At 38.7% G+C, this 13,821-nt stretch overlaps 1 protein-coding gene across 6 annotated transcripts in view; it reads left to right on the top strand.

Annotated features, from left to right (window-relative positions):
* Positions 1–13,821, top strand: part of Tdrd3 (tudor domain containing 3) — a 133,020-nt gene that overhangs the window by 108,667 nt on the left and 10,532 nt on the right. Inside the window, exons 13-14 of one of the 6 annotated variants that reach the window (XR_007979221.1) lie at positions 861–992; positions 1,434–1,520. The exons of 4 other annotated variants lie outside the window; for them this stretch is intronic. Coding sequence is in view for 1 of the 2 variants with exons in the window: in XM_052190845.1 (XP_052046805.1) it covers positions 861–896 (36 nt within the window). In the remaining variant the exon portion in view is untranslated. Of the gene's footprint in view, positions 1–860; positions 1,027–1,433; positions 1,521–13,821 lie in introns of those variants that run through there. One more of the 6 variants, XM_052190845.1, reaches the window with a different exon arrangement.

The following is a 13,821-nucleotide window of genomic DNA, read 5'->3' as shown; positions in this document are numbered from 1 at the left end:
GTTCAAACTCTTAAAATTGTGATCATATAATCTTTTTATGTGTTGATAATTATTTTTAGTTAGAAGACTTAGGTAAAAAAAAGTTTGCAATAATATGAAAAAAGTACAGAAACATATGTTTTCTGATAAGATGGTCAAAAGACTCCATCAGTATTTTAAAATACGAAACAAGTCTTAAATATATCAAGAGCTGAGGGTATTAATACTTTAAACTTTTTGTGTCCTTTAGGTGACTCCACCTCCTGTTTACCTCCCTTCTCTGCCTCTCTTCTTCCTCCTTGTCCAAGCCTTTCCTCTGTTGTTCTTTCCTGTCCTTTATCCTTCTTGTTGTGGCGGTATCAAGTGATCAACTGACTATTAGGGTGGACACTTTCCAGCGTGGACAGTACTGTGCTTCTGCTGTCTGATTAAAGTAGTGTTTGAGGCTCAGAAACAGCTCATGGCTTTGGGTACAAAGACCTTCCTGTCCGTCCTGATCTGAATAAAGCCATGCTTTGCATGTGACCCTACCTGTTCTCATAAAGATGATCGGGGTCTGAAATGTGTGCAGATTTAACCACAAAAAGGTCCAGGAATGATGAAAAGGTAGCCCAGGCACAGGCAATTTGAATTGTATCCTAATATTCTTAGGACATTAGAAAAGGAAATAAAATTTCTCATTGAATTTGTTTATATTTTAGAAAATCAAGTAAGAAATTAAGATGTATTTCTTTAGGAGAAGTTAAAGTATTATTCTCCAAGCTAGATAGTAGAAAGTCTAAAAAATGTAATTCTAAAACACAACACAAAGTATTTTAGACATAATATAAGGAATATATTCTATCTATCAAAATAATAATATATACATGTTTCTGTTGAAGATGTGGGATATGAAGAAGACAGTGCATGGACTTTGATTCTAATGCTACAGGTTTTCAATATGGCATTAACCACTGCGTTAAGATGATTATGTGGGTGAAAAGTGGTTTCTCACCGTGGGACACTGTTGGTAGGTTGGTGTCTTGGCACTTCATTGGTTTTCAGAATCATTCTTACAGTGTAATTTAAATGTGACTGAACCTGCTGTGTTCAACACAGTGAACAAACTGCTTTAAAAAAACTTAATTGTAAAAACTAAAGTTTTGTTTTCTGAAGTGAGAATTATGATGCTTTGAGATTTCAGTGAATTTTACCTAAATGACAAAGTGTAGGGAGATGTAACTTTGGACATTACCATTTATTGCCATTCTTGAGTTCAAAGTTGGCAAACACTGAGATTCTCTGTGCTCTATCCTGAAATGTTTTGATGGAAAGGGTCAGAGAGAGAGAGAGAGAGAGAGAGAGAGAGAGAGGGAGGGAGTAAACGTCTGCTCTGCTCAGCCTCTGAAGGAAGGGCCAGGGCAGGGCTGGTTGTGGGCAAATCACTTCCACCTCCCTTTTTGCCCCTGCTTCAGCTCCAGGGGAGCTGGGAGTGCACAGGAGGAGTCAGAAGATCTGGGTTCCAGTCCTGGCTCTGCCACTTACTGCCTGTGTGACCTTGGGTAAGTTACCTGACATCTCTGAGTCTCAATTTCACTACAGGATGTTGTGAGGATTAAATAATATGGTCTACATAAATGTGATTTGTAGCCTCCCAACATCTGAGGAGACGATTTTTATCACCATGGGCTTGGCCCCCTCGCTGTTCCTCTCAAGTGTTCTGACGTGTGCAGTCTTGAAGCAGTCCAGATGACTCCACTGCTTTTGCTTCTCCCTTGCCCTCTGCTCATAGGAACCATGAACATGGTCCTGCCCTCTGCATGTTTCTTACAGTGTAAAGCTACATGGACTAATCTTCACGCTGGACTGCGGGGTAGCCTTTTCTCACCCTCCTTTCACTCTTTAACCTCAGACTTGCATGCTTATGAGCATCAAAGAGTAAGTCTACTGCATGAAGGGTCATGAAGTGTGGAAGAGAAGGACTTAGGCAGAGGGAAGGCCTTTTAGTCTTGTTCCCACCTCCATTGCTAAGCAGGTTGACTGGGAAAACTGAGCTTAAATATTCCTCCCTTTCCATTTCTATGTAGACATAAGGTCCTCAGAAGTCACACTGAAAACCTAGAACCTTAACCTGAAGAGAACTGTAGAGAAGAGAGAGAAGAGATTTGATAGCTCTGTCTTTGGTCAGCTCTTTTAGGAGTACCTGGTACGGCTTCTCCTGTTAGGAAATTGCTGGCATACCCTCACCCACCGTGGTTGGTAATGCCTACCTTTCTGGGTGTTCAGTCATGAAGGATGCATGGGACTGAGGACTATGACATGCTTTCTGGATCACACTTCAGACCGAAGATCCTTATAGGGCTCAAGGAAAGCGTGCTGTTCTGCTTGGTCCAACTTCTCCCACAGTCCAAGAATGCTTGGCTGGCACTGTAAATAACAGTAGCCCTTTACCATGGATTGCCTGCCATTAGTGCCTGCTTGCCACACAGCATAGCCACACTCATACCATTACTAGATTGGTTTTATTGAGATTTCTGCTTTTCTTTTTTTTAGCCTTGAACCATTGACTTACACTTCATATGGTTTCTTGCTGAAGTAGCAGTGCCATCTTTTATAACGAAACCATGATGACAAATGCAGGTTGACACAATGAACACTACAGTTAGACTCCTCAGTCAGTGGAAAAGTCTAATGGTACATTTGTGCTGTCAAAGATGCAGGGAAATCTGGACCCTGATACAGTGCTGAAGGCAGGGAGAATTGACAAGGTCTTTTTGACACTCCACACCCACCCCCAAGATTTCAGAGTACTCAGATTTACAGCCAGTCATTCTGTAGTTGCTAAAGTCTCCAAGGAATCAGTAATGGGATTACAATACCATCCTTAAAGCAAGAAACTGAAAATACATAAGTGTCTGAAAATGAAAATGTTGGAATATTACCTGACAGAAATATCACAATGAAATATTATGATATGTGTTAGTGAATATAATTTCTAGGCCTGAATGAAAATATATCAAGTAGTTGTTACACATGGCTGGTGTGTGTATATGTGTGTGTGTGTGTGTGTGTGTGTATTCTGTCTTATAAACTTCCTATAATTTTCCATTATGTGTTCAGTTGGAAAAGTCAAAAGCAAGTAAACTGAACAAGAATTGCTCTGTGACAGTTTATTCCGTTTCTGGTCTTGTCATACCTGCCTGAAAAACATTTGATGTACAAAGGAGACAGTCTTTCTGTGTTTATTAAGCACAAGCTAGCAGTCTGCCACTCGTCCAGTTTCCAGTCAAGGTTCTTATTGGGAACTCTGTTGAAAGTCTCTAGGGTAAAGACCACATTTTGCCCAAAGACATTTAGGAAATGCCTCTAGAAATAGTTTTTCAGAATTTTCTAGTAATATTAATATGATTGTGAGAATCTTAACCTCTCTCAGGCTCCTGTTTAAGACTTTATTTTAGGTGTATGGGTCCTTTGCCTCTATATCTATCTGTGCACCATATATGTGAAGTGCCCAATGAAGCAGAAGAGGGCCTCAGATCCCCGGGAACTGGAGTAAACAGACTGCCTTGAGCGGCTGCCTTGTGAATGCTGGGAATTGAGCCCTGGGGCCTCTGGAAGAGCAGCCAGTGCTCTTCACCCCAGCCATCTCTGCTGCCCGGACAGTATCTTTTTAGCTTATCTTGATACAGATATCAACCCATTCTTTACCAAGTTAGATTCCCATGTGTGTGTTGGAGGATGTGATTTAAATTCTGCCGTTTCCTGTATTTATTGTTCCTTTGGTTGTGGTAGTGGTAGTAGTAGTAGTAGTAGTAGTAGTAGTAGTAGTAGTAGTAGTGTGTGTGTGTGTGTGTGTGTGTAAAGTGAGGTAGAAAATGACTGTGTCATTGGGTGTGGCAGTGCATGCCACATTCCATCACTAAGAAAGACAAGGCAGGAGGCTGACCTGAGCTCAGGACAGCTAGGTAACAGGAAACCCAACTCAAAATTACCGCAATAAATAAGTAAGAAAAGGAAAACAGAAAACCTTTAATCTCATGAAGTTTAACCTAACCTGTTGATGTGTATATATTATTGACTCTTTCATGAAGAGAAATTCTCTTAACATGGAATAGTTTAAAGTGTAGGAAAATGTCATACATGTTCATCATCATTTTTATATTATTATAATATATTATCCATCTGCAGCTATAGAATTTAAAAGTAGAATGCAAATAAGAAACTAGGAAATCCTATTTAGAACAGATTTTTGTTTAAATGGTGAGAGAATTTATACAATTACCTTATAGTAACTTCTGTGTGTTCCAGAAGAGTAGAGCCCATTGGATAATTGAGCTCTAATTGCTACCATGCCAAAATACTGGCCTGGTTTCTAAGAACAACCTAGAATAACATAACATTAGTTCTCAACCTTTCTTATGCTATAAACCTTTAATACAGTACTTTATGATGTGGTTATCCCCAACTAAAAATCATTTCATTATTATTTCATACCTGTAATTTTGCTACTGTTAATCATAATATAAATATCTGATATGCAGGACATCTGATATGTGACTCCTGTGCAAGGGTCTTTCAGTCCCCAAAGGGGTGATGACCCACAGGTGAGAACCACTGGCTTATAATCTTTGAACTTGGAAAAAAATCTTGCTTTAGAGATCTTACTATTTGATGTTTTAATACTCATTAAAATAACTACTAAATGTGGGATTTTTTTTTTAAATTATAAGATTGATAAACCTCCCTTACTTCAAATGTGCCATGGTGGAACATTCTTGAGTAAACTTAGGAACTTGTGAATTGTTTATTGTGGAGAGATATTTATGTTTGTCTAAACTTCTGGAGGTAAATATCTTAGAATCTAGAATTGAAAATATAAAGAATTGAAAATATAAAGATACTTGATTTAGTGAACTTGACTACTTAAGGTTTTTATTTTTTTATTTTTTTTTTCCTCTAGTAGTCATGTCCTTGAAGGAGTTAGGCTCCATCTCAGCTGATACCAATGAAGTGAAAACTTTTTTATATTGAAAAATATTTGTAATAAAATTAGTGTATTTGATATACTGGTATGATTTGTCTCTATAAAGACTGGCTCGAGGTTTCTTTTCTCATTGGAAGAAAAATGAACAAACATGGTGCTAACTTAGACCCAGTTCTTACTCTGTTTTTGGTATTATGTTGTTTATTACTGTGAGCAACTTGTAAAAATAATTTTGTTAGTTAAGAGCTAGTTTGGCATCAAGTGTTAGGTCCATCCCCTCTGTGAGTCAACAGGATAAAATAGTAGACTAGTTTGGCTCAAACTAACTAACTAAGAGAAAGTGAGCTGGCCAGTTGTGGCACATGCCTTTGACCCCAATGCTTAGGAGGTCAGCCTGGTCTACAGAGCAAGTTCCGGGACAGCCAAGACTAGATAGAGAAACCCTGTCTTAGAGAGAGGAGGGGGGAAGGAGAGGGAAGCACATATATGAATGTGTGCTGTAAGAATAGAACTTTATTTGTAGTAGCCAGAAGCTGGAAAGAACCCAGGTGTCCTTCAATGGAAGAATGGATACAAAAAAATGTGGTATATATACACAATGGAGCACTATTCAGCCATTAGAAACAATGAATTCATGAAATTCTTAGACAAATGGAGCTGGAGACATACTAAGTGAGGTAACCCAGTCTCAAAAGATCAATCATGGTGTGCACTCACTGATAAGTGGATATTAGCCTTGAAACTTTGAATACCCAAGACATAATCCATATATTAAATGATGTCCAAAAATAATGGAGGAGTGGCCTCTGGTTCTGGAAAGACTCAGTGCAAGAGTATAGGGGAATTCCAGAACAGGGAAGTGGGAAGGGGTAGATGGAGGAACAGGGGGAGGGAAGAGGGCTTATGGGACTTTTGGGGAATGGGGACCCAGAAAAGGGGAAATCATTTGAAATGTAAATAAAAAATATAGCAATAATAAAAAGAATAGAACTTTACATTCTGGAACTAATAATATTATCTCACTTTAAGGAATTAGTACTTTGCTTTTGTTAATTCATTTAGATGCCACAGCTGCTCTGGATAAGGCGGTACTTTAGGTGTCTTAATAGGGGGAAGTAGAATGTGCTCAGTGTAGATAGCCTGGTGGATGTTTTCCGTTCTACATTAAGAAATTTAGCATACAAATACTATTGTTTTACTAAGTGAAAATACCCACTTAAAATGTGAGGTTGTAATTATCCAGACCTCATTAGAATTTATCATGATGGACATCACCTCATCTAGCCTATTCATCGCCACCATCGATGAGCAGAGCATGAATTCAGTCCACCACAGCCTGGGAAAAATATGTACTGTTACAATCTCAGTCATGTGTTTGCCTCTGGAAACTCCAAGAAAAAGAAACAAACCCATAGGTTATTGTGACCAAATAAAAACTGCTCAGTGAACGTCTTTCAGACCGACATGCCTGGTTCTGTGGCTTCTTGAGCACTGTTTCCTTGAGGCTTGGCAAAGAACAATCACATTAATGTCCACCTCTTGAGCGAGGCCTGCTTCTCTGAACTGCAGAAGCAGCTTGTCCTAGAGCTAGGAGCTGTACACCTTTCCTAAATTACGTCTCTTGGAAGGAAACCAAACTACTTCTTACACCATTCTTACCTTGCCCTATTAAAATTTTATATTTTAGTGTTACTAATAAAATGGAGAGCTTCATGGACTCTTAAAACATGAGTCTAATCTAAATTTCACAAATCTTTTTAGGTAAATTAGTTTTTCTTGAACCAGATAGTTCTTTGCATTAGTAGGACTTGGGCTACAAAATTCTAAAGTTTTTTTTCCTTTAACTTATTTTTTGATATACCTCAGAAGCCCTATAGTTTGTCATAGCTTTCATAAATGGATGGCTTCTGCTTTGGCTCACGCTTAGTGCTTTCAGCCAGTCATGCAGTAAGTTCACCTGCTTTTGGACAGTGACTGTATTGCTGTCTATACCTGGGTTTTGAACAAATTAGTATTGAACCATGGCACAAGCTTTTTTTTTAAAAAAGGTTGTTGCTTCTTTAGTTTTTAAGACTGACATGCCATTTTTCCGAGATAATGAATTTGAATCGTGGATTTTATACTTATGAAAGGGGTTTGTAAAGTGAGTCTCTAATTTCTTGTTGATTTTCATTGGTATCTCAATTGTTATTGTTATTGCAAATTGCCTTGTGATTTAGACACCATCACCAATAGCTGGCTGTTTGTTCCCTCTAATTCAGTTGACCTATTTGCTATGTTTTTAATAGTTCTTTGATTTATTTACTTACTTACTTACTTTGAGGCAGAGTCTCACATTGCCCAGAGTAGCCTTAAACTTGCTTTGTAGCTGTGGATGACCTTGAATTCTTGACCCTCCTGACTGCTTACTTAATGATAGGATTACAAACATTTCTTACCTGCCTATTTACTGCCTATTTACTTTTTAATACACACAACTTACATGTTCATTTGAGGGGATTTTATATTACACAGAGGAAAAAGACCTTTGTTTCTAGGTGAAGTGAAAACAAACAAACAAACAAAAAAAAACAAAAAAACCATTGGTTATGGTCTGCTAGTAATGTTGATTAGTAGCACTAACTGTTCTTTCAGAGGACCCTCGTTCAATTCCCAGAACTCTCTCACAGCCATCTGTAGCTTTGGTTCCAGGGGATCTGTCCTGCATGGACACTGCACATGTGTGGTGCACATATATATAGACAGACAAAACACCCACACTGGGATCCCGGTGAAATAAATAGCAGTATTCCAGCTTCACACACACAAAAAAACCTCAGGCACACATTCTGAGCCATTAACTTACTCACCTAAAGTTCTTTGCACTGTTAAGGTGAAGGACTGATTTAGATTTGACATTTTCTGAAACAACAGAGTACAGTTCACCTCCGGATGGGAGTAAAGGTACTCGTTCTCCCAGTTATATGCTAGTTTAATTAATTTTCATCATTGTAGTAAGCTTGTATTTTGATAAATTTGTTTGACAAAATGTTTTTCAACCAGTGCTAGTTTTCACAAAGAGTCAACTGAGTTATCTTATTTCTCTAAGAGATCCAACACATGAGTAAATCTCTAGGTTATTTCAGTACAGAAATGAAGATGAGTGTTGGAGTATCAGCCAATGTTTCTCAAGGGCAGGCAGGAGTTTGAACTATGGGGTAGAAAGTCAGGCAACTGCTTCCTTCTCCTACTGCCCATTGTGGGAAGACTTCAGTCTTTGCTGCAATGTCTTTTCAGTTTCTGAATATACTGTGAGTTAGTCCAGCTCTGTCAGGGTTCAGTTGTACTGTACCTGCCTGCCTAGAGGTTACCCTTAGCTCCAACTTCCACCCATTCTGCCAAATGAAGGCTGACAAGTCTCACGAAGGCTATACAATCTGTTGTGCATAGTTATTCACAATATACTAGTAAGAGTATTGTGCCAAAGTGAGGTTATTTCTACTGCATAAACTTCGGCTATATTTACTGTAGAGCTTTGTGCCTAGGGTTGGAAGAGTCCTCAATGAGTGTGCAGTGAGTTATGAAGTTGCCTTGGAGCCCGCTGTAAGGATCTCACTCAATGTCAAGCACAATGGGAATGAACTGGTTGAGCAATTGATAAAAGCTTCAGAGCAGCTGCCTCATATATTTGTCAAGGAGAGGGGACTTTCTTCATGAGAGATATTTAACAGTATACTCAGACAAGCCATATTTGAAATGATATCCCAAGTAGCAAGTTATGTAGAATAGTCAGTACTAAAAATATTCACAGCGATGGGGATTCTGGAAATAATGACATCTGACAAGTGACTCTTACTGAAAGAACGAGAAAAGGTAAAATCGTTCATCTTAACATGGTCTAGCTTGATCATGAAGGGGGAAGGAGTCCCATCCGGAAAGCCCAGTCAGCAGTTGTGAGAGTGCTGCGCTCCTTTGTAAGAAAGCAGGATTGCCAGTGCTGAGCGAGGCCCAGACCTCAAGGAGGCACCACCTCCATTCCTGTGCTGTGGGGAAAGCCGCGTCTCTATCCACCTCACGTTCCTCAGGCAGCAGCCTACATGAGTGTTTTTAAATGTCTGTGCTCCTTTTTCACTCAGGAGAAATGACCATGGCTTGTCACACACGTTCTTTGTTGTGTATATTTGACCAAGAAATTGGCATGATACTTGAGGTTGTGCATGATTTAAGATTATGTTTTTATTTGCCTAAGTTCCTTAATGCTTAATTAAGAAGAGAAAACATCGGGATCTTATTTCACTTCTCTGCCCCATGATACTGATGATTTTATGAGGTATTTTCCGTTAAATATCCCTTTCCTCCCCTGGTCTACAGTACATTTTAAAAAGCAGAGATGTCTCCTATAATTTATCAACTGGATTTTCCAATTCAGTTTTTAAAATCTGTATTCCGGTCCCCGTGGCATTCCATATGTATCTGTTTCGGTTGGTCCCTGAAAGGAATTTTTACAGTAAACGCCAGTTCGGTGTCGAAGCAGTGACAGCGCAAGCCTGGCAAGCACTGCTTCCACAGAACGCATCAGTGCTGTTGCCTTGAATCCTGTGATGTCAGCCTACTATTATAAATTGTAAACATAATATGAATTATGAGGGTGTAATAGGAGTCTGTCACCTGTGATTAGTGCTCATTGTAAAGTATATAACTTACGTGTTTACGGTGACACAGAGAATGTAAGGTATATTATATTCTATTTACTTCTCAGCACAGTGTCTCAATCTACGTAGTTCAGTTGAATGAAGCATGTATTTTATTAACAGTTACTCAGTTTGGATTAATGTCAAATGCATTGCCTATTTGTTGGCATCTTTATTTTCTCATATAATTCTCTTATACTCACATCAGTACCATTTCCTACACAAAAACATGATAGGAATGGATATTGAAGTACTGTGTTTTGGGCCTGATGGACTCTATGCCAAGATTTAGACCTGGTTAAAGAGAATCCTGCTGTAATACAGACTCGCCTATAGAGAACTTTCAGCGTGCTGATGTCTTTAGAGTAGGCATGCACTTCCTGTTCAGACTCCTGGAAAGTCTATAACCTATTAAGACTGTTGGTTTCAAGAGAGACGGTTTTCTTTCGTTTTCTACGGGATAGTTCTTTAAGTTTAACTGTACTATTTCATCAAAAATAGTGGCCATTAAATGATGACTGTGCTGAAGCGATCATATAATCATACAACATGGGAGTCATGATATTGTGCTCAGAACTAGAGAAATGTTTGGATGGTGAGAGCACCTACTGCTCTTGCTCTCCACACAAACACCATCGTTGATTACAGGCTCAGTAGTTAAGATCCATCACCCACACGGCAGCTCAAGCACCTGAATTTCCGGGGCTCCAGGCGACCCGGCACGCATTTCCGGACTCTGGGGATCCGCATTCACAAGATCATAATCCACACACAGGCACTCCTAATTTATAATCTTTTAAAAGTATGTTATGTAAAGTGGGAGTATATATTTTATTTCACCCACACAGAGGATCTAATACAGTCATATTTAATTAAAAGTGCCTGTGACCAGGACAACGACTCGGATCAAGGGTCAGGTTAAATGAGACATTCGAAGAGAACCAAGTGTCGTTGCGCTGTGCCTGTGCGGCTTGGTGGTGAGGTTAGTACGCATGTGCTGTGCACATGCGCAGTGCACATGCGCAGTGCTCAGTCACTGGCTCCTCAGTATTCCCAAGACGGGCAGAACCGGCCAGCAGGAGCGCGGTAGCTATGAGGTGATGTGTGTTAACTGGCTTGTGATCATTTCACAGTGTACATGTACGTGTTTTATTTCATTGTACACCTTAAATATGTATAACTCATTTTTCAGACATTCCTTAATAAAGCTGAAAAATGTTGATGTATAAAAAGTGAACCTAGAAAAGTTAAACTACTAGCAAATTAAAGGAAAGCTATCCAAAGCACGAAACATTAATTAAATGCCTTGTTGTTCAAAATAAAGACTTTTAGTTCGTATGGTTGAACTGCCTTGCTGAAAGGTGGTCACTAAATACTGTGGAACAAATTATTCTGAGCATTAGTTCTTCTAGAAAATGGTAAGATGAAGTAATTCAGATAATTAGTGTAAATATTAAATAATACTAAAAATGCCACACTACAGTTGGATAAACATCTAACCACTTTTTCTATTTCTTAATTTTAGAGACTTTATTATAAAAACCTTACAAATAAATACGTGTCATACACCAAAGCTAACATACCCCAAATCTATTTCAAATTGTGGATATCCATAGAGGTAGTAATGTATTGAATAGGGCCCATGACTTTTTAGTATTTAAGTTTCCTACTATTTTTAAAAGCTCCTTTTTCCTGGCTTAAGACGCGATTCAGCCTTTTGATACTTGGTTGAATTTTCCTGGGTGCTTCAACTGCTCCAAGCAGCTGGGTTACTTTGCATTAAAGGGAAGAAAACCTTACTGGTGCTTGTTAGAACAGTGATAATGGTACTACTCTATTTGCTTTGGCTGTCAGTCAGAAATCCATGTTGCAATGTTGTTGTCTTTATATTGTGCGTTATTTGGCAGAGTGTGGAGAAGAAACTTTTAGCTATGTGTACATTTAGATGACTTTGTGTTGCCCCTATAGAGTCATCAATTTCAGTATAATTTTAATGTAACTGAATATAATTTTAATGAATTTACATTTGTTTAGCAGCTATTTATTCATGTGTGTCCATGTCCTTCCAGGCTGTGGTTAATCGGGAAGCACATGTGTAGTTCAGCTGGTCTCCTCCTCGCTCCACAGCTGAGACTGGCCAATAGGCCCTGCTTCCTTCCGCCTTCCATTGCCAGGGTGACAGACAGGTGTTCTCCACCATACCTTTCCCGGGAAATAAAGTCTTTACCAAGAAAAAGTCAGAAATGATTTATTCAGTGAAATGTCTCACAGTCCCTTTGAAATTCTGTATTTTTTTCCAGAATGAAAATAGTGATACATACATAAGTATGTGTCATGGATTTAGGATCAGCCGTTTGGTATTTAGGTTTTTAATTTGTTTTTTCTTTCTTTAATTAATGTTCCTTCCTTCTGTTTAGCCATAAAATGTTTTACTTTAAATAGTATATTATCAGATATGGTGCATAAAAATGCAAGAAAGGAGATGAGTTTTCTCCCCCATTTTATTTTAAAATGGTATTTATTTCCTTAAAAATTCTTAATCCTAAGCTAAGTCATTCTTATTATAGCATTTTCTATATTTGGTTTTGTATTGTAACAGCTATCTCATATGTTGTTGAACCTAAAAATTTCTCTACTTAGCTACACAATGTGAGTTTTGTTTTGTTTTTCTGTTTGTTTTGTTTTTTAGCAAATGAGGCAATTTATAGGGCACAGATTTCCTCCATGTGAACAGTTGGAGACATTGCTGCAGTTCCTGGCCTTCCTAGCCACTTCACCTTGGGGTTTGTAGTGTCTGGCCAAAGGGAAGCTGGGTTGAGTTTGTCATGTTTGTGCCTCACAGGTCCCAGAGCATGGTAGCACTGAGAACGAGACAAGCAAGGGTGCTGCTCACACATGTGCACAGCTCACACATGTGCACAGCTCACACATGTGCACAGCTCACGCATGTGCACAGCTCCCCTTCTTAACCTGAGCCCATATGCCTTACTCTGGAATAAACATGAGATTTCATTTGAAAAAAAAGGAGCACCACATTTATCCTCTAAATTAGTAATAATACAAAATAGAGAAAGTCTGCCCGTATATTCTCCAGTGCCCTTTAGAGTACTGAAGTGTGTGATGTCTGTGTCACAGTCTGGAAGCACATCAGAGGGGGAGCCAGGAATGTGAAGGGGGCCTGGGTCTTAGTTCAGGTTGTGGAATTAAGTAAATAATAATGCCTTAGTTTGTTATTCTTCACAACAACTTTGCCCTATAGTTCATAGTTCTGGGATATCATGGGCCTTGCTGTTTAGTGTTAGAACTATCAAGGTTAGAATTGAATGTGTCTCAAGAAAGTCAAATGGTAAAGTAAAGATTAGTGTTGGTAGGATGCCACTGTTCAGGGCATAGAGGTTGGCTTTGCACAGACCACAAGGAAATAAAGGCTGAGAGATTCATCCTTTATTTCTATTGTCACCTGTTCTAATATAATAAAATATTCATTTAATTTATGAACAGATCATTTACAATATTTCTAGTTGCTACTTTGCAGTCTGTTGCATAATGTTTTGTAAAAGCATGTTTGTCTTTACGACGATTGCTTGCTTAGGTTCCATCTTAAATTTGGTTATATTCCTATAAATATAATCTGACCACACAGGTAAAGTATAGCCTAGTGATTTATAAAGTAGCTATGAATCACTTTTTACATATGAATCCCTACAAGAGATGTATACTCTTTAGTATTATGTAAGACAGCCTAACTTTTGAAGCTTACTAAGTACATTGAACTTCATGTGTATTCATATGTATTCATATGTATTAAATCCATCGTGAAGCTTCCGCTCAGTACTAGCTCGGTTTCTCCATGCTTTGGGATTCAAGCGCGTGGTGTCTTCAGCAGTGAGTCTTCCTGTCAAGTTCTGGGGGGGTAGCCAAGATCACTGGCAGCGGCCGACAGTGTTGGGAGGGCCTTAGGAGCCTCTGGCCAAGGCTCCCCGAGAAGCAGCTTGTTCTTGCCACTGAGTTTTTCTTTTGTTTGTTAGCTGGTACCTTCTGGGGCCATTATTCACCTATTACAGGACAATTTCATTTCAATTTTTTAAAAAAATATATGTGGATAGATACATTTTAGGAAGCTTCTATAGTAGTAGGTTTCCATCTTATGGCTTCTTAAAAAAGAAGTCATTAGTTTTATTTATTCCTACCAATTTCCTCTTCTACCTC

Source organism: Apodemus sylvaticus, chromosome 8 (assembly GCF_947179515.1).
Source record: "Apodemus sylvaticus chromosome 8, mApoSyl1.1, whole genome shotgun sequence".
Taxonomy (NCBI): domain Eukaryota; kingdom Metazoa; phylum Chordata; class Mammalia; order Rodentia; family Muridae; genus Apodemus; species Apodemus sylvaticus.
This window is presented reverse-complemented; position numbering and strand designations above follow the sequence as displayed.